Raw genomic sequence first — 21,362 nt, 5'->3', positions numbered from 1 at the left:
AGTCATAGCCAAAAGTTTTGAGAATGAGACAAATATTAATTTCCACCAAGTTTGCTGCTTCAGTGTCTTTAGATATTTTTGACAGATTTTTGACAAGTGTCAAAGGGATTAAGGTCAAAGGGATTAAGGTCAAAGGGATTAAGGTCAAAGGGATTAAGGTCTGGCCAGTTTCCTGGCCATGGACCCAAAATATCGATGTTTTGTTCCCCGAGCCACTTAGTTATCACTTTTGCCTTATGGTAAGGTGCTCCATCATGCTGGAAAAGGCATTGTTCATCGCCAAACTGTTCCTGAATGGTTGGGAGAAGTTGCTCTCGGAGGATGTGTTGGTACCATTCTTTAGTCATGGCTGTGTTCTTCGGCAAAATTGTGAGTGAGCCCACTCCCTTGGCTGAGAAGCAACCCCACACATGAATGGTCTCAGGATGCTTTACTGATGGCATGACACAGGACTGATGGTAGCGCTCACCTTGTCCTCTCCAGACAAGCTTTTTTCCAGGTGCCCCAAACAATCAGAAAGGGGATTCATCAGCGAAAATGACTTTACCCCAGTCCTCAGCAGTCCAATCCCTGTACCTTTTGCAGAATATCAGTCTGTCCCTGATGTTTTTCCTGGAGAAAAGTGGCTTCTTTGCTGCCCTTTATGACACCAGGCAATCCTCCAAAAGTCTTTGCCTCACTGTGCATGCACACCTGCCAGCTGCCATTTCTGAGCAAGCTCTGTACTGGTGGTTCCCCGATCCCGCAGGTGAATCAACTTTAGGAGACGGTCCTGGTGCTTGCTGGACTTTCTTGGGCGCCCTGAAGCCTTCTTCACAACAATTGAACCACTTTCCTTGAAGTTCTTGATGATCTGATAAATGGTTGATTTAGGTGCAATCTAACTGGCAGCAATATCCTTGCATGTGAAGGCCTTTTTGTGCAAAGCAATGATGACGGCACGTGTTTCCTTACAGGTAACCATGATTGACAGAGGAAGAACAATGATTCCAAGCACCGCCCTCCTTTTGAAGATTCCAGTCCATTATTTGAACTCAATCAGCATGACAGAGGGATCACCAGCCTTGTCCTCGTCAACACTCACACCAGTGTTAACGAGAGAATCACTGACATGATGTGAGTTGGTCCTTTTGTGGCAGGGCTGAAATGCAGTGGAAATGTTTTTTGGGGGATTCAGTTCATTTGCATGGCAAAGAGGGACTTTGCAATTAATTGCAATTCATCTGATCACTCTTCATAACATTCTGGAGTATATGCAAATTGCCATCATACAAACTGAGGCAGCAGACTTTGTGAAAAAATTTGTGTCATTCTCAAAACTTTTGGCCACGACTGTAGATAAAGGCAATTTTCTTAGAGAATTCATCCAATAGGACTACAATATCCCATAAAATAATCTAATTCAAGTGACACGCACAGACTTAGGTAAAAATGTGATTGTCAACTGTGTTGATTCATTAAAGAATAACTATTACATGTTTATTATTATATGTTTAGCATGATAAACTAATAACTGACAGGTATTAACAATTACAACCCATGTATAAACTCTGTAGCCTATACAGGGTGGCTTTATTTAAAGATCTCGCCTCTCAACTAAAGGCAACAGGTGCTTTTACAACTGCAATGTAGCCTATTAAAGCTTTAATTACATGTCTTACAATGAAAAACAGAAAGGACCTCAATTTCTAATAAAAAAACAGGAACCAATCAAACAAAATGTTGTTTCTGGAACAAAAACCTAAACATTGGAATCTACAAAACAATCTTGCCTATTGTTTTCCAATGTGTCTTTGATCCTGGTTTGCTTCAATGGCAGATTATGACACCCTATTATTCTCTGTCCTCTGACTGTCTTGACTACCGGAACTCATTTATTGGGTGTCATTTTTTGTTTGAGAAAGTAGCACTTCGGAGACACAGGAAATTGTGATCCCCTAAGCCACTTCCTTGAAGATTGTTTGCCACTACTCTGTCTGCCCTCAGCATGCAAATGTGACTAAACCATACATGCTCTACTTCTCTGCTTTTGAACCAAAGTGGGTGGGTAGAATTCCCATTCCTTCCTATGAAACCTCTCCAGCATGTCAACTAAACAGATGGGTAATCTGGCTCACGTACATTTTCATCAGATTTAGAATATTTTTGCCCTCTAGTGGCCCAAAGTCAAAAGCACACAAATGTCAGTTCCTGTGTCCTCATCTCTTGCACAACAAAACAGAACTCAATTATAGAAATGTATTCGCTTCCTCCTGCTGGTAAAGGTCGATAATAAGCCCTAGGAAATGTTCCGAAATGTCTCTAATTGTTAGTTTATGACCACATTTCTGTGTTAGAAGTCATGCATGGAATTTAAAGAGGGTGGGCTGCTGGTCTGTAGCCATGGTAACAACTAAAAGTGTCAGAATATATCAGAGGAGACAGTTCCTGGGCTTCAACAACACTACTCCACTCCTACATTATCATACACTGAAAAGGACTGCAGAGTGAAAACTGGATGTCACAAAAGTACTGTATGTCTGACAGGAGTTGAAAGCAGTACAATGTAAATTCATAACTTTCAACAGAATGTTTAGCATATAAATTACACACAAAAAAAGAACCGTACTGTAACAAAACATGAACGTAACTAAATCATAATGACCGTAAAATATTCAGGTACATCACCGTCATTGAACCATTCTGTCACGCCCTGGTCGAAGTATTTTGTGTTTATCTTTATGTATTGGGTCAGGCCAGGGTGTGGCATGGGGTTTTTGTATTGTGGTGTGTTTTGTCTTGGGGTTTTGGTGTATATATTGGGATTGTAGCTAGTGGGGTGATCTAGCAAAGTCTATGGCTGTCTGGAGTGGTTCTCAATCAGAGGCAGGTGTTTATCGTTGTCTCTGATTGGGAACCATATTTTGGCAGCCATATTCTTTGAGTTTGTCGTGGGTGATTGTCCTTAGTGTCCTTGTTCCTGTCTGTGTTAGTTTTCACTAGTATAGGCTGTTTCGGTTTTCGTTACGTTCTTTGTTTTGTAGTTTTGTATTTTAGATTCGTGTTACGTTTTTGTTCATTAAACATGGATCGCAATCTACACGCTGCAGTTTGGTCCGACTCTCCTTCACCACACCTAGAAAACCGTTACAGAATCACCCACCCTAAACGGACCAAGCACCGTGTCAACAGGCAGGAGCAGCCCAAAGAGGAGATGCGTAAGAAGGATTTCTGGACATGGGAGGAAATCCTCGACGGGAGAGGACCCTGGGCTAAACCAGGGGAGTGTAGCCGCCCAAAGGTGCAGCAGGAGAAGAGGCAACAGGAGCAGCCCAAAGAGGAGGAAGAACTGGACGGTAAAGGACCCTGGGCTCAGCCTGGAGAATATCGCCGTCCCAAGGAAGAACTGGAGGTGGCGAGAGCGGAGAGGCGCCAGGCAGCACGGCGACGCGGATGGAAGCCTGAGAGTCAGCCCCAAAAATGTATTAGGAAGACTCAGGGAGAGTGTGGCAGAGTCAGGAGTCCGCCAGTCGGCCAGGATCCGCCAGTCAGCCAGGATCTGCCAGTAAACCAGGATCCGCCAGTCAGCCAGGATCTGCCAGATCCGCTAGTCAGCCAGGATCCGCCAGTCAGCCAGACTCTTCCAGATCTGCCAGTCAACCAGATTCTTCCAGATCTGCCAGTCAGCCAGATTCTTCCAGATCTGCCAGTCAGCCAGATTCTTCCAGATCTGCCAGTCAGCCAGGATCTGCCAGAAGTGCCAGTCAGCCAGGATCCGCCAGTCGGCCAGGATCCGCCAGTCGGCCAGGATCCGCCAGTCAGCCAGGATCCGCCAGTCTGCCAGGATCCGGTAGAACTTCCAGTCGGCCAGGATCCGCCAGTCGGCCAGGATCCGCCAGTCGGCCAGGATCCGCCAGTCAGCCAGGATCCGCCAGTCAGCCAGGATCCGCCAGTCTGCCAGGATCCGGTAGAACTTCCAGTCGGCCAGGATCTGCCAGTCAGCCAGAATCTGCCAGTCAGCCAGGATCCGCCAGTCAGCCAGGATCCGCCAGTCAGCCAGGATCCGCCAGTCTGCCAGGATCCGGTAGAACTTCCAGTCGGCCAGGATCTGCCAGTCAGCCAGAATCTGCCAGTCAGCCAGGATCCGCCAGTCAGCCAGGATCCGCCAGATCCGCTAGTCAGCCAGGATCCGCCAGTCAGCCAGACTCTTCCAGATCTGCCAGTCAGCCAGATTCTTCCAGATCTGCCAGTCAACCAGATTCTTCCAGATCTGCCAGTCAACCAGATTCTTCCAGATCTGCCAGTCAACCAGATTCTTCCAGATCTGCCAGTCAGCCAGATTCTTCCAGATCTGCCAGTCAGCCAGATTCTTCCAGATCTGCCAGTCAGCCAGATTCTTCCAGATCTGCCAGTCAACCAGACTCTTCCAGATCTGCCAGTCAACCAGAATCTTCCAGATCTGCCAGTCAACCAGACTCTTCCAGATCTGCCAGAACTGCCAGTCGGCCAGGATCTGCCAGGATCCGCCAGTCAGCCAGAATCCGCCAGATCCGCCAGTCAGCCAGGATCTGCTGAGACCACAAGCCAGCCAGGATCTGGTAGATCTATCTACCTGCCTGAGCTTCCTCTCACTCCCGAGCTTCCTCTCACTCCCGAGCTTCCTCTCACTCCCGAGCTTCCTCTCACTCCCGAGCTTCCTCTCACTCCCGAGCTTCCTCTCACTCCCGAGCTTTCTCTCACTCCTGAGCTTTCTCTCAGTCCCGAGCTGCCTCAGTCCCGAGCTGCCCCTCAGTCCCGTGCTGCCCCACAGTCCCGAGCTGCTCCTCAGTCCAGTGGGGTTCTGGGTGAGGACTACTAGGCCATGGTCGGCGGCGAGGGTGGACTATCCAGGGACGCGAGGAGAGGGGACTAAGACATTGACTAAGTGGGGTCCACGTCCCGCGCCGGAGCCGCCGCGGACAGACGCCCACCCGGACCCTCCCTATTGTTTTGAGGTGCGTTCGGGAGTCCGCACCGTAGGGGGGGGGGTTCTGTCACGCCCTGGTCGAGGTATTTTGTGTTTATCTTTATGTATTGGGTCAGACCAGGGTGTGGCATGGGGTTTTTGTATTGTGGTGTGTTTTGTCTTGAGGTTTTGGTGTATATATTGGGATTGTAGCTAGTGGGGTGATCTAGCAAAGTCTATGGCTGTCTGGAGTGGTTCTCAATCAGAGGCAGGTGTTTATCGTTGTCTCTGATTGGGAACCATATTTAGGCAGCCATATTCTTTGAGTTTGTCGTGGGTGATTGTCCTTAGTGTCCTTGTTCCTGTCTGTGATAGTTTTCACTAGTATAGGCTGTTTCGGTTTTCGTTACGTTCTTTGTTTTGTATTTTAGATTCGTGTTACGTTTTTGTTCATTAAACATGGATCGCAATCTACACGCTGCAGTTTGGTCCGACTCTCCTTCACCACACCTAGAAAACCGTTACACATTCAGTAATAAGTCTGACTGTTACGGCTTTCTTCCGTCGAAGGAGAGTCGGACCAAAATGCAGCGTGGTTAGTTCGATACATCTTTAATAATGATGAAACACGAACAATACAAAAACAACAAACGGAAAAATGAAAACCTATACAGCCTTATCTGGTGACAACTAACACAGAGACAGGAACAATCACCCACGAATTACTCAAAGAATATGGCTGCCTAAATATGGTTCCCAATCAGAGACAACGAAAATCACCTGACTCTGATTGAGAACCGCCTCAGGCAGCCATAGACTATGCTAGACACCCCACAAAACCCCATGACAAAAAACGCACCACAATAACCCATGTCACACCCTGGCCTGAACAAATAAATGAAGACAAACATACTATACTTCGACCAGGGCGTGACAGAACCCCCCCCCCCCCCCCCCCAAGGTGCGGACTCCTGGACGCACAGCAAAACAATAGGGAGGGTCCGGGTGGGCGTCTGTCCATGGTGGCGGCTCTGGCTCGGGACGTGGACCCCACTCCATCAATGTCTTAGTTCCTCCCCCTCGCGTCCTAGGATAGTCCACCCTCGCCGCCGACCATGGCCTAGTAGTCCTCACCCAGAAACCCCACTGGACTGAGGGGCAGCTCGGGACTGAGGGGCAGCACGGGACTGAGAGGCAGCTCGGGACTGAGGGGCAGCTCGGGACTGAGGGGCAGCTCGGGACTGAGGGGAAGCTCGGCACTGAGGGGAAGCTCGGCACTGAGGGGAAGCTCGGCACTGAGGGGAAACTCAGCACTGCTCCATGCAGACTGACAGCTCAGGCTGCTCCATGCAGGCTGGCAGCTCTGGCTGTGCTGAACTGGCAGGAGACTCCAGCAGCGCTGTAGAGGAGGAAGGCTCTGGCAGCGCTGAACAGGCGGGAGACTCCGGCAGCACAGGAGAGGAGGAAGGCTCTGGCTGCGCTAAACAGGCGGGAGACTCCAGCAGCGCTGTAGAGGAGGAAGGCTCTGGCTGCGCTGAACAGGCGGGAGACTCCGGCAGCGCTGGAGAGGAGGAAGGCTCTGATAGCGCTAGACAGGCGAGGCACACTGAAGGCCTGGTGCGTGGTGCTGGCACTGGTGGTACTGGACCGAGGACACGCACAGGAAGCCTGGTGCGGGGAGCTGCCACCGGAGGACTGGTGTGTGGAGGTTGCACTGGATAGACCGGACCGTGAAGGCGTACTGGAGAGCCTGAGAGCAGGCCTGGCACAGGACGTGCAAGGCTAGGTAGGTACACAGGAGGCCTAGTGCGTGAGGCTGGCACAATTTTCACCAGCCGACTAACACGCACCTCAGGACGAGTATGGAGCGCTGACCCAGGTGCCATTAAATACCCGACACGCTCCGTTGGGCGAATATCTTATTTAAAGCACCAAACTAGCAACTCCCTCATAACTCTCTCCTCCACTTTCCCCATTAACTCCTTCACAGTCTCTGCTTCACTCACCTCCAACACCGGCTCTGGTTCTGGTCTCCTCCTTGGCTCCTCACGATAAACAGGGGGAGTTGGCTCAGGTCTGTACCCTGACTCTGCCACACTCTCCCTGAGCCACCCCCCCAATAAATATTTGGGGCTGACTCTCGGTCTTCCGTCCGCACCGCCATGCTTGCTTCGCCAACTCTTTTCTCCGATAACCTGCTTCGCACTGCTCGAGCGAATTCCAGGCGGGCTCCGGCACTCTCTCTGGGTCGACCGCCCACCTGTCTATTTCCTCCCAAGTCGTATTCTCCAAACTTCGTAGCTCCTGCTGCCGCTGCCTGTCACCATGCCGCTTGGTCCTGTTGTGGTGGGTGATTCTGTTACGGCTTTCTTCCGTCGAAGGAGAGTCGGACCAAAATGCAGCGTGGTTAGTTCGATACATCTTTAATAATGATGAAACACGAACAATACAAAAACAACAAAAGGAAATGTGAAAACCTATACAGCCTTATCTGGTGACAACTAACACAGAGACAGGAACAATCACCCACAAAATACTCAAAGAATATGGCTGCCTAAATATGGTTCCCAATCAGAGACAACGAAAATCACCTGACTCTGATTGAGAACCGCCTCAGGCAGCCATAGACTATGCTAGACACCCCACAAAACCCCATGACAAAAACGCACCATAATAACCCATGTCACACCCTGGCCTGACCAAATAAATGAAGACAAACATACTATACTTCGACCAGGGCGTGACACTGACAGAATATACAGGCAGAAGCAATTACCCAAATGAAGCATGAAAGTAGAAAAAGCGATTTCATAACAAACAAAACCATTTTTAAAAAGGAGATCTGATTTCTCATATAAAAAGGTCTTATTGGCCATTTCAGAGGAAGTCCCAGGCTGTATAAAGCAGTTTAATTCAATGTGATGTTGACTGTTCCTAGAGCATCTACCGCCCAGCCTGGATACTGTTCAGGAGAGGGGAACATTCTCTTCATGAATGTCCTCACAAAGTCTGGGAAGCGACCATCTATGATGCTCTGTCTCATCGACCGCATCAGAGTGAGCTGGATGCAAAGATAGAGGTTATTATCTCATCTATGGCAAATAGTAACTAAAGGAAACTATTAACCATTATAGAAACACAGACCTGGTAGGAGATGTTGTGGATGGTAATGTGATGCATGGCTGCGGTGTCACTCTTGAACAGAGCATGCAGATAGGCCCGACTGTGCCTGGAAATGAAACAGATCATGTATTTTTTTTAAAGAACATACCTATAGGCAAGTCAGTCAGTTATATTATTTACAATGACAGGGGCAGAGTGACAGATTTTTACCTTGTCAGCTCGGGGATTCGATCTAGCAACCTTTCGGTTATTTGCCCAACGCTCTAACCACTAGGCTACCTGCCGCCCACGAGAAAACAATCCTCAGAATCATTCAGCCTACAACTTAAAAACATCCATTGAAGAGAATTGAGATTTGTAAACCAGTTTCTCTAATCCCTACATACTCCTTCAACATTCCTTCAACCCTCCGTATTCTGTCCTTCAGTGTACCAGGGTTAATATGCCTTTACCTCCGGCAGGTGGGGCACTGGCAGTCTGGATCTATTGCCTGTAGGTCCTTGGCAAACTGCTTCTTGGTAATTGTCAGAGATCCCCACGGGACCAGAGCTGAGCCAAACCTCTGGGATGAAAGGAAGAAGATCACTTCATTATCATCATAACCATAATCATCAATATAATCATTATAAAGAAAGTAGTACTGCTATGGACTAAATTATAAAAGAAGCTATTGGGTTTCTCTGCACTTGTGATAAGAATACTTATTTCAAAGTAAATTAATAGAGTAGGTGACTCATAATATGTAAGAGAATGGAATACTTACTGCAGTGCGTGTTGGGAAGACACAGTCAAACATGTCACAACCCAGAGCAACACACACCACCAGGTCTACTGCATAACTGTGACCCACAGCAAAACACATGAACCACATACATAGAAATATCTGTACGGCATGACAAAACATTTGCAACTTATGTCATTTATGCATGTAAATGTGCTGTTATAACATAAGGAAGATGACAGCCATACCCAACCCCCATAAGGTAGCGAGGCTTCTCTCGAGGCAGGTGGTCTGTGCTGAGTGTCACCATCCTCCAGAAATCATCCTTCTCCTCACCTCCGCTCAGCCCACCAATAGCAAAGCCAGGAACATCCCGTTTTGTCATTTCTGTAAAAAGCACAGGAACAGAAGAAGATTTTAAAAATATGTATCCTCTGGAAATGAGCTAATTGGCATGAAGACAGAGCAATTTACTGTGCTGAACGGCTTTGAGGGATGTTACTCATCGATAGACATAGATGAAACAGGGGGGAACATCTTACCCTCTAGACAGGCTTTGCGCAGCTCTGTGTTCAGGCCCCCCTGGATGATGGCAAACAGGTTCTGTCTATCTGGATTCTTATTGGCTGCAATGCAGCGGTCCAGCCAGCGAATCGATCTCCACGTAGCCTCTTCCACCCGCGGCCCAGTCACCGTACTGCTGACCACGTCATCCAACTGCATCATGATGTCTGACCCTGGACAAAACAGAAATGGTGCGATATTAAAATGAAGAACAGGAGTACTACCTGAAGTATAGTGGCTTTACTTTCCAGACTGATTCATTGGAGGTGGATACTGGATTGTGTCCTTCTTACCCAGACTGTTCTGTATGGCGATTGACTGCTCAGGACTCAGAAGGATCTCCTTCCCATCGTAAGGAGATTTGAACTTGACCCCCTCCTCAGTAACCTCAGATAGTTCAACAAGAGACACCATCTGAAAGCCCCCACTGTCCTATGTAGAAATGGTGGGAATTCAAGGAAAATTCCAACCAAAAACTATCTTTTGGTTTGTGTTTCAATAGTCCATCGTTGACATACTGTAGTCCCAAAATGTTTTTCTTGTCAGCACTCAAGTTTTCAAGTTATGTGACCTTTAAAATAATGAAATCCTCCCCATATGATGCATTTTGCATCGTATGATGCTCACATATCTTGAAAAGCAGACATTTGGGTGAAAGACACCCTTGTTCTTTTTAGCCCACTTACGCAGTCAACACATTAGCTGATACTCACAGTCAATAGGTTTCTTTTCCAGTTCATGAAGCCATGCAGGCCATTTGCTTTCTCAATCAGCTCAGGACCCTGTGATGGGACAGACAGACAACACCATCCTCACTGTCTGCAGCACACCAGACACTGACAACAAAGAGCTGTCTACAAGGTCAATCATCTTTGATACACAATGTGAATAGCCCTAGCACCACTTAATGTAACCATTAATAATGACTCTCAGTTCCATTACATTACACATAAGAGTTATTGGACGAAGGTGTCTTCTATACAGGGGAGTTTTGTTAAGAGCCCTGAAGCTCAGTCTGAACATTAACACGCATCACTTGAGGTACAGTTTTGGAAGCATAAGGACCTTATATCTTTCATATTAGCAATAAATAATTAAAAAAACAAAAGGTTAAAATTATACACAGCTTTATAGGGTTATACACAGCTTTATAGGGTTATACACAGCTTTATGGGGTTATACACAGGTTATACACAGCTTTGTAGGGTTATACACAGCTTTATAGGGTTATACACAGCTTTGTAGGGTTATACACAGCTTTGTAGGGTTATACACAGCTTTATAGGGTTATACACAGCTTTATAGGGTTATACACAGCTTTATAGGGTTATACACCGCTTTATAGGGTTATACACAGCTTTATAGGGTTATACACAGCTTTATGGGGTTATACACAGCTTTATGGGGTTATACACAGCTTTATAGGGTTATACACAGCTTTATGGGGTTATACACAGCTTTACAGCTTTTTGTCACTGAAAAACACTGTTGGCCGCAACTGTGTTAAACCAGTTAAAACAGTAAGTGTGCATTTGCTCAATTATTTTGATGTGATATGAAAGTAGAGGGATTTATGTTTCTAGAACCGTACCGCAAGTGAGAATCAATAATCGTTTAGATGGAGTATTTGGCTGTTTTGTCTTCCTGAGCAAATTTGCCTTTAAGGTGCAAATCAGCAGTTGAAACAATAAGAAAAAAGCCTCTCCACCACTGTTTCACTGTAACACGGAGGGATGGGGCTGGAGATATGTAACCATTCTCACATTCATAGACAGAGCTATGGATGCAAGGACTGACCATCCATGATATCTGACCATCCAATTATAGCTTTGAACATGTTTTGAGGCTATACTGTGTTTGTTTACATTAACTTTGTTTACAAAGATTGGAGTAAAACAAAGTTATATTGTATATATTCTGGGGGTTTGACAGTTGAACTAAGCTCATGAGGCATTTATAAAGTATGTTCTTTAAGAATCAATGGGTACATATCATTAATGTATAAATCCTAAAATGGATGTAGCAAATTCTGATTGCCCCTTTAAACAAAACATGTAAGGTCCTTGGACTATAAGAGTAACGTTAGGCTCCTTTCTTACATTATTGGGCTACACTTACCGGTCTCATACCCAAGTGGTATGTGTTGCCAAGACAAATCTGACATCCCAGATCATCGAGTTGGTCCACAGTGATTCCCTTCATCGTGCCTTGTGTACCAACAGGCATAAACACTGGGGTGCTGACCGTACAGTGAGGGAGTTTGAGATCACAAGCCCTCGCTTTGGTCACTGGACATTCGGCGATGATTCGGAGAGCAAGAGGAGCAACGATGGAAACGGCTTTCTTGACAACCATGCCTGTTTCAAGGCTGCTCGTTGCAGCTCCTCTGGCTATGGGCGCAGCCATGTTGTTGCACACAGACGACGTCAACAAGCACGTGACATACCGGAACTACAGTAATCCAATATTTGCATTGAGTTGTCAAAAATATGTCTTCATTACAATATCATTGACAGCAAACTCGTAGAAGCTATCCTTGCATGTCTTGTCATTTAATAATTGTGTCATCAAGTATTAATTTGCCCATTGAAGCAATGTCCAGGGGTGAACACACCCCTTTGACGTTGAAAACAACTAGCCAATGAAATTAGAGTGATTAGAGACGAACAGTGAGATTGACCAATTATTACATTGACAGGAGGCGGTAGCCTTATCACCGGTTAGGTCGGATGTCGATTTGCCTGACCGGATGGTGGAAGTTTTGTTTTGTGAGTTTTCTATCCGTTTCGTTTGGTTGACTTTGAGTATTTTCGTGTTTATAAGAACACGTTATTGTAATCCCACTAAATTGGGAGTTACACAATTTGTAAACATAATATTTTCCTTTGACAGAGTGAAGACAGGGCGGCTTGAAAGGTGGAATTCAACACTTCGGAGTAACCCGAGCACCTTGCTAACTAGTAACGTTAACGTAGTAGGCTAACGTTAGTTCGGGAGGGGAGCCGTTCCAACGAAACCATGGGGAACCGGGGGATGGAAGATTTGATCCCCCTTATCAACAAACTTCAGGACGCGTTCAGTTCCATCGGCCAGAGCTGTAACTTGGATTTACCGCAAATTGCTGTGGTCGGTGGGCAGAGTGCTGGAAAAAGCTCGGTCTTGGAAAATTTCGTTGGCAGGTTGGTGGTGCTCAAAGCTAACGTTAGCTAGACAGCTATCATATTTGTGGTTTAGCTCACTCAACTCAATTTGCAAAAGATCCATGGAGTCAGCTTTTTGTAAGGAATTTCGCTTGCTAGATAACCAGTTAGTAAAGTTGCGAGATGATCCGTGCTCCTAAACGGGTATTTGGTCACATACTCATTTACGCACTTGGCGTAAGCAAATTTAACTAAATGAAAGAGGAGGAACGAAATGTTGACGTTAGATGCGACGTTTGCGTGGCAAGCCAGGGCGAATTACAAATGTTTCAAAGGAAATCGTGAAAAGTTGCCTGGAGGCACTGGTCTAGGACCAGAAATAGTACGTAGTAGTATCTATTTATGTAAGGAAATAAAACAAAATGCAATAAATATGGACCAAATAACTTTGCTATCTAGCGTTTTGGGGCAACTTGCTCCTGCAATAGTGTCAGCGGTTGTCAGCAGGGCCGAACACGAAAATTAAATCAGGCTACTTCAGTCGACTGATCAGTAGATTAGATTGATAACTTAATTTTTGTGTGTTGTAGACTGTTCCCAGTACACATTGAATTGTTTTACATTTGAGATGTATGTAATTTATAACTCTCTAGGTGACATGATGACAGAACACAACTAACTACAGTAGCTGCTTGTTTCAGTCTGGCATGGCTATGTTGAGCATAATCTGTATGGAGAGTAGTCTAGAATTTAGGTATATGAAAACATTTAGTTGAATATTAGGCTGATTGTCCCCCTTTTAATCCACTTAAATATGATGCTGCACTTGGCAAGTTGGGGTGCCACAAAGAGTCCAACAACATTAGTTTCCCAGTGGTGTTTGCATAGGATCTGCTGTTATGTATAATTTCTATACCCTTATGAATTTTATACCCGTTGCCTGTAAAAAAAACAAAAAATATTACCGGTATTTAGGCAATGTATCCTGCGTAAATATGCTGTATAGTTTTGTGTGGTCCAAAGAACTTGTTTATAGTGGGTGAGTGCGGAGATAATAGGTGGGTGAAGTGTAGACTGGAGAAAAATGTATTTTGTGTGATGTCACACTGGTGTTTAGCCCTTGAATGACTCCGTTCCATTACATTACACAAGTCATTGGAGGAAGGAGTTTTGTTAATATCCCCAACGCTCGGTCTGAACATTAACGCCTTGATCACACTGACAGTGTCATTGCATTTTGGTACACCAGGAGTACATTAATTTCCAATGAAACACTGCGTTTGCCTTGCAGCAGTGCGTTCTGTGTGGGGCATACATTGGATTTATCGACGGTATGCGTCAAACTGTACGCATAGACAGCTTGACAAAAATGTTAGCAGAAGGTGAATGTTAAACTTTTGTTGCACACCATCCAGATGCTGCAAACCATTTTGCGCAAGGACACTAGGTGTGCCCAAGGCGTAACGTGCATCGCTTGCGGTACGGTTTTGGAAGCATACGGACGTTATCTTTCATATCCGCGGGAAATACTTTTCTAAAACGAAAGCATACATTTGATATACACCTTTTTAATGGGGTTAGGGTTACTGTTCTCACAACGCCATATCTCCATGTTACAGCACATGTTTATGCGAGACAGATGCTAATTAGCTATCTAGCATGCTATGAACACCTGTGTGTGACGGAAGATGGCTGCCAGAAACGTGTTGTCACTGAAAATACTGTCATGTGATAAAGCCTGTTAAAACATTGTATACAAAATGTATGTTTTGCATAGTGAAATGATATTGGTGTAACATTAAAAGTAAAGGGCTTTATGATTCTAGAACCGTTTCGCAATTAAGAATCAATTCACCTTTAGATGGAGTTTTGGGCTACCAGAGCCAGTCTACCTCTGAAAATAACAACAGAAGATCCTTGGACCTTAATGAGTAATGGTAGACTTCTTAAGAGTACAGCTTGGGCTAACTGGTGTTCTGCCCTTGTTTCAAAGAGAAACCTAGATGTAGGCTGGTCTCCCACTGGTCTATTTATAAGTTCCATGCCACACCCGGAAATCGGCAGCGGGACAGGACCCACTATGCACAACCTATATTATGTCAGTCTATCACTAGGCTACAGCCTATACTTTTGTGTTGCACATAATCGCCTTGGGCCTAATCCTTTCCCCCTGTGAGGCTAATGAATGAAAATATGTACTCTATACCTGAGCTGCACCAGTTTTGTTCATTTATAATGCACTGACTGTCCATATCGCTCACTAACCCAGTTTAGTGTTGGCTCTGAGGAGACTGTTTGATAGGATGTGCGTATGATGTATAAACAGCAGGTGTTTACCTGGCCCTGTGGGCTCTGGGTAGCCTAGTGGTTAGAGCATTGGACTAGTAACCGAAAGGTTGCAAGTTCAAATCCCCGAGCTGACAAGGTACAAAATCTGTCTTTCTGCCCCTGAACAGGCAGTTAACCCACTGTTTCTAGGCCGTCATGTAAAATAAGAATTTGTTCTTAACTGAATTGCCTAGTTAAAGAGGTAAAATAAAATTTCCTATTTTCTCGCTAGCCTAGTCTGTTTTTAAACGAAAATTATCTATCAGCAAGAAATAGGCATTCAATAGAATTTCATGACTAGCATTGTGTTGACTCATACAGCTTATTGCAGAACTAGGCAGCTCATTATTTCCACTTTAGTGCTTCCTCTTTCTCACCCCATTTGATTGTTTTCTATTGAACAGTAGAAATTCACAATCTCTCCTTGCCGGTTGGTGTTGTGCGATCTAACCCACAGCCTTCTTTAACAGGCTGGTCCTGTCTCTGTCTCCCACATCAGCAGTGTGTGAGATCACCCTTCATATAAAGACACAAAACAAGCACCCATGAAAGCAGCTTGTTAAGCAGGTTTTCCCAATTCAAAGACTCACTCAGAAGAATATGACACGCACACACACTTTTTTTTAGTTATGCATTGCCTTGCACCTCATACATGGAGCATTTCCATAGTCAAATGGGAGCATACTAGATGACCACTCAACACACACATGTAGTTTCAGATGAGGGACTTTGCACTTGACAGATCTCTGCTGTAATTAACGTTAGTCATTTGCTGCTGACTTCAATTTTCCTGCCAGAACAGACCTCCCACATTCCCCTGTTGACAGCTCTTTGGGAAGTATGCTCACACACAGGTGCACACGCAAACATGCCTACACAAATGCACAACAAAGCATTTAGAGTTATGCCCATATGAGAGGGACGTGTAACGGGGGTCAGTGTGATGCTAACAGCTTAGCTTCCTCCACTGTCCGACTGCCCTTGCCTGGCTACCCAGACTAGAGGTCGACCGAATATGATTTTTCAACGCCGATACCGATTATTGGAGGACCAAAAAAAGCTGATACGGAAGCTATACTGTTACACTGGCAATACTAAATTGCCTATAAGAACATCCAATAGTCAAAGGTTAATGAAATACAAATGATATAGAGAGAAATAGTCCTATAAATACTATATTAACTACAACCTAAAACCTCTTACCTTGGAATATTGAAGTCTCATGTTAAAAGGAACCACCAACTTTCATATGTTAATAACCTCATTGCAACTCCCCTCCAAGTCTCCGACCACTACCTTGTATCCTTTTCCCTCTCGCTCTCATCCAACACTTCCCACACTGCCCCTACTTGGATGGTATCGCGCCGTCCCAACCTTCGCTCTCTCTCCCCCGCTACTCTCTCCTCTTCCATCCTATCATCTCTTCCCTCTGCTCAAACCTTCTCCAACCTATCTCCTGATTCTGCCTCCTCAACCCTCCTCTCCTCCCTTTCTGCATCCTTTGACTCTCTATGTCCCCTATCTTCCAGGCCGGCTCGGTCCTCCCCTCCCGCTCCGTGGCTTGACGACTCAATGCGAGCTCACAGAAGGGCTCCGGCTCCGGAAGGCCGAGCGGAAATGGAGGAAAACTCGCCTCCCTGCGGACCTGGCATCCTTTCACTCCCTCCTCTCTACATTTTCCTCCTCTGTCTCTGCTGCTAAAGCCACTTTCTACCACTCTAAATTCCAAGCATCTGCCTCTAACCCTAGGAAGCTCTTTGCCACATTCTCCTCCCTCCTGAATCCTCCCTCCTCCCCCCCTCCTCCCTCTCTGCAGATGACTTCGTCAACCATTTTGAAAAGAAGATCGACGACATCCGATCCTCGTTTGCTAAGTCAAACAACACCGCTGCGTTTTATCTCAATCTCTTCATTCAAAGACTCAATCATGGACACTCTTACTGACAGTTGTGGCTGCTTTGTGTGATGTATTGTTGTCTGTGCCCAATAATGTTTGCTGCCATGTGCTGCTGCCGTGTTGTCATGTTGTGTTGCTTCCATGCTGTGTTGTCATGTGTTGCTGCCAATCTGCGTTGTCATGTTGTCATGTGTTGCTGCTATGCTGTGTTGTCTTAGATCTTTCTTTATGTGGTGTTGTGGTGTCTCTCTGGTCGTGATGTGTGTTTTATCCTATATTTTTATTTTATTGTTTAATCCCCCGTCCCTGCAGGAGGCCTTTTGGTAGGTCATTGTAAATAAGAATTTGTTCTTAAATGACTTGCCTAGTCAAATATAAAACAAAAACACTCACTCACTCAGCAACTGTGTGTCTATGTACATAAGGACAATGTTTTGAAGCCCTATGTGTGCTGTGTCGTGTGGTATGTTTTGAAGTCGTATGCGTGCATTACTTTTCCAAGATGGCGTAGCAGTCAGGCGTCGTGTTGTGTCCCTTGTATATATAAAACAAACTTTTTTTTTTAAACGTATTTTTCTTTGCATTTCTTTTAAAACATTTTGCTAAACCTCAACTTCTAAATACTCTCCTGCAACCCGCCTCACCCAATGTAGCTATTCTTTCTAAAGTATTTATATTTACTTCGGATCCGGAACCCCTCAACTGAAGCTAGCCAGCTAACTACCAGCTATCAGTCAGCAATCCATTGCTAGCAGTCTTCAGCTAACCGGTCATCAGCTAACCTTTAGCTCTGAAAGCTCTTGCCAGTTCGAACAACGCGACTCTAACCAGAGCATAACGGACCTATTATTTTTTTATCACCGGATTCCCACCGCAAACGGAACATTTTCAGCTGGATCTTCACAACTAGCTATCTAGCTAACCGCAACCCCAGATGATTACTCCTGGCTAGCGTTTCCACCCACTTAGCTTGAAGCTAGCCCAGCCAGAGCTCCTGTGCTACCACCGAAGCATACTCCTGGGCTACAATATCCGGACCCACGACCGGTCTATCGATGTCACCGCATGAAGAGGAATAAACAGACTCACCCTATCGCGACGTCCCCCAAAGGCTAACTTTCTAGCCCTTGCTATCTCCTTGCTTACTAATTCGGCTTGCTAACTGCTACCTTGTTTAGCCCCGGTCCGCTAACCGCTACCTTGTTTAGCCCCGGTCTGCTAACTGCTACCTTGTTTAGCCCCGGTCCGCTAACTGCTACCTTGTTTAGCCCCGGTCCGCTAACTGCTACCTTGTTTAGCCCCGGTCCGCTAACTGCTACCTTGTTTAGCCCCGGTCTGCTAACTGCTACCTTGTTTAGCCCCGGTCCGCTAACTGCTACCTTGTTTAGCCCCGGTCCGCTAACTGCTACCTTGTTTAGCCCCGGTCCGCTAACTGCTACCTTGTTTAGCCCCGGTCCGCTAACTGCTACCTTGTTTAGCCCCGGACCGCTAACTGTTAGCTTGTTAGCACAGGCCTGCTACCGTCTGAATCGCCGCGTCCCAAACACTCACTGGACCCATATTTACTTTCTATCTCTTTTCGATTTTTAATTTGTTTATACCTTCCGGTAACCTGCCTCACCCAATGTGATACGGAATCGCTATTATTTTTAAAACACACTCAAGAACCTCCAGAAGCTAACCAGCTAACTAGCTACAAGCTATTTAGTCATTGTTAGCCACTGCTAGCGGCTTTTACCTTTTACCTTCTGCACAGCCAGATAGTTTTTTAACCTGGATAACACTCGCCAGTCCAGCTTCCCTGCCCCATCCACCGCTGCCCCCTGGACACTGATCACTTGGCTACATAGCTGATGCATGCTGGACTGTCCATTAATCACGGTACTCCATTCTGCTTGTTTATGTTTTATCTGTCGGCCCCAGCTCCACTTAGGCTCTGTGTGGAGTTAATCCGACCCTCCCTGTCAACGACATTTTACCTGCTGTTGTTGTGCTAGCTGATTAGCTGTTGTTGTCTCACCTACTGTTTTAGCTACTGTTTTAGCTAGCTCTCCCAATTCAACACCTGTGATTACTGTATGCCTCGCTGTATGTCTCTCTCAAATGTCAATATGCCTTGTATACTGTTGTTCAGGTTAGTTATCATTGTTTTAGTTTACAATGGAACCCCTAGTTCCACTCTTCATACCCCTGATACCTCCTTTGTCCCACCTCCCACACATGCGGTGACCTCACCCATTACAACCAGCATGTCCAGAGATACAACCTCTCTCATCATCACCCAGTGCCTGGGCTTACCTCCGCTGTACCCGCACCCCACCATACCCCTGTCTGCGCATTATGCCCTGAATATATTCTACCATGCCCAGAAATCTGCTCCTTTTATTCTCTGTCCCCAACGCTCTAGGCGACCAGTTTTGATAGCCTTTAGCCGCACCCTCATACTACTCCTCCTCTGTTTCGCGGGTGATGTGGAGGTAAACCCAGGCCCTGCATGTACCCAGGCACCCTCATTTGTTGACTTCTGTGATCGAAAAAGCCTTGGTTTCATGCATGTCAACATCAGAAGCCTCCTCCCTAAGTTTGTTTTACTCACTGCTTTAGCACACTCTGCTAACCCTGATGTCTTTGCTGTGTCTGAATCCTGGCTCAGGAAGGCCACCAAAAATTCAGATTTCCATACCCAACTATAACATCTTCCGTCAAGATAGAACTGCCAAAGGGGGAGGAGTTGCAGTCTACTGCAGAGATAGCCTGCAAAGTAATGTCATACTTTCCAGGTCCATACCCAAACAGTTCCACCTACTCATTTTGAAAATGACTCTCTCCAGAAATAAGTCTCTCACTGTTGCCGCCTGCTACCGACCCCCCTCAGCTCCCAGCTGTGCCCTGGACACCATTTGTGAATTGATCTAAATGTAAATGTAAATGATCACCCCCCATCTAGCTTCAGAGTTTGTTCTGTTAGGTGACCTAAACTGGGATATGCTTAACGCTCCGGCAGTCCTACAATCTAAGCTAGATGCCCTCAATCTCACACAAATCATCAAGGAACCCACCAGGTACAACCCTAAATCTGTAAACAAGGGCACCCTCATAGACGTCATCCTGACCAACTGGCCCTCCAAATACACCTCCGCTGTCTTCAACCAGGATCTCAGCGATCACTGCCTCATTGCCTGTATCTGCTACGGAGCCGCAGTCAAACGACCACCCCTCATCACTGTCAAACGCTCCCTAAAACACTTCTGTGAGCAGGCCTTTCTAATCGACCTGGCCCGGGTATCCTGGAAGGACATTGACCTCATCCCGTCAGTTGAGGATGCCTGGTCATTCTTTAAAAGTAACTTCCTCACCATTTTAGATAAGCATGCTCCGTTCAAAAAATGCAGAACCAAGAACAGATATCCCTTGGTTCACTCCAGACCTGACTGCCCACGACCAGCACAAAAACATCCTGTGGCGGACTGCAATAGCATCGAATAGTCCCCGCGATATGTAACTGTTCAGGCAAGTCAGTAACTAATACACACAGTCAGTCAGGAAAGCAAAGGCCAGCTTCTTCAGGCAGAAGTTTGCATCCTGTAGCTCCAACTCCAAAAAGTTCTGGGACACTGAAGTCCATGGAGAACAAGAGCACCTCCTCCCAGCTGCCCACTGCACTGAGGCTAGGTAACACGGTCACCACCGATAAATCCATGATTATCGAAAACTTCAACAAGCATTTCTCAACGGCTGGCCATGCCTTCCGCCTGGCTACTCCAACCTCGGCCAACAGCTTTGCCCCCCCCGCAGCTACCCGCCCAAGCGTCTCCAGGTTCTCCTTTACCCAAATCCAGATAGCAGATGTTCTGAAAGAGCTGCAAAACCTGGACCCGTACAAATCAGCTGGGCTTGACAATCTGGACCCCCTATTTCTGAAACTATCCGCCGCCATTGTCGCAACCCCTATTACCAGCCTGTTCAACCTCTCTTTCATATCGTCTGAGATCCCCAAGGATTGGAAAGCTGCCGCAGTCATCCCCCTCTTCAAAGGGGAAGACACCCTGGGCCCAAACTGTTACAGACCTACAGTATATCCATCCTGCCCTGCCTATCTAAGGTCTTCGAAAGCCAAGTCAACAAACAGGTCTCTGACCATCTCGAATCCCACCGTACCTTCTCCGCTGTGCAATCTGGTTTCCGAGCCGGTCACGGGTGCACCTCAGCCACGCTCAAGGTACTAAACGATATCATAACCGCCATCGATAAAAGACAGTACTGTGCAGCCGTCTTCATCGACCTTGCCAAGGCTTTCGACTCTGTCAATCACCATATTCTTATCGGCAGACTCTGTAGCCTCGGTTTTTCGGATGACTGCCTTGCCTGGTTCACCAATTACTTTACAGACAGAGTTCAGTGTGTCAAATCGGAGGGCATGCTGTCTGGTCCTCTGATGTTGCTCTTTCTGCAGGCGATTCCCTGATCCACCTCTACGCAGACGACACCATTCTATATACTTCCGGCCCGTCCTTGGACACTGTGCTATCTAACCTCCAAACGAGCTTCAATGCCATACAACACTCCTTCCGTTGCCTCCAACTGCTCTTAAACACTAGTAAGACCATGCATGCTTTTCAACCGTTCGCTGCCTGCACCCGCAAGCCTGACCAGCATCACCACCCT

The 21,362-nt window shown here is 46.2% G+C and overlaps 2 protein-coding genes and 1 pseudogene across 2 annotated transcripts in view; 2 read left to right on the top strand and 1 right to left on the bottom strand.

Annotated features, from left to right (window-relative positions):
- LOC123998976 overlaps positions 1 to 21,362 on the top strand; it is an 899,899-nt pseudogene that overhangs the window by 182,810 nt on the left and 695,727 nt on the right.
- On the bottom strand, positions 7,557 to 11,783 carry LOC123998940 (queuine tRNA-ribosyltransferase catalytic subunit 1). The gene is made up of 9 exons (XM_046304199.1): positions 11,451 to 11,783; positions 10,046 to 10,114; positions 9,626 to 9,764; positions 9,311 to 9,505; positions 9,017 to 9,155; positions 8,811 to 8,886; positions 8,500 to 8,609; positions 8,069 to 8,153; positions 7,557 to 7,985 (listed from the first exon to the last, which is right to left on the bottom strand). Exons 1-9 carry the CDS (start codon positions 11,736 to 11,738, stop codon positions 7,833 to 7,835), a joined length of 1,254 nt encoding a protein of 417 aa, XP_046160155.1. The 5' UTR covers positions 11,739 to 11,783; the 3' UTR covers positions 7,557 to 7,832.
- LOC124000432 (dynamin-2-like) overlaps positions 12,107 to 21,362 on the top strand; it is a 48,457-nt gene continuing 39,201 nt past the window's right edge. Inside the window, exon 1 of the mRNA XM_046306781.1 lies at positions 12,107 to 12,511. Within this exon, the coding sequence (XP_046162737.1) occupies positions 12,351 to 12,511 (161 nt within the window). The 5' untranslated portion in view covers positions 12,107 to 12,350. The remainder of the gene's footprint in view (positions 12,512 to 21,362) is intronic.

The sequence above is a fragment of the Oncorhynchus gorbuscha genome, linkage group LG16, assembly GCF_021184085.1.
Source record: "Oncorhynchus gorbuscha isolate QuinsamMale2020 ecotype Even-year linkage group LG16, OgorEven_v1.0, whole genome shotgun sequence".
In the NCBI taxonomy this organism is placed as follows: domain Eukaryota; kingdom Metazoa; phylum Chordata; class Actinopteri; order Salmoniformes; family Salmonidae; genus Oncorhynchus; species Oncorhynchus gorbuscha.
The sequence above is the reverse complement of the archived record's forward strand: the minus strand, read 5'-3'. Positions and strand labels throughout refer to the sequence as shown.

Coding starts and splice junctions, on each gene's coding strand:
- LOC123998940 (XM_046304199.1), bottom strand. CDS start 11,738: ATGGCTGCGCCCATAGCCAGAGGAGCTGCAACGAGCAGCCTTGAAACA. Junction 10,115..11,450: donor ACCACTTGGGTATGAGACCG/GTAAGTGTAGCC, acceptor GTCCCATCACAG/GGTCCTGAGCTGATTGAGAA. Junction 8,887..9,016: donor CGCTACCTTATGGGGGTTGG/GTATGGCTGTCA, acceptor TGTGGGTCACAG/TTATGCAGTAGACCTGGTGG.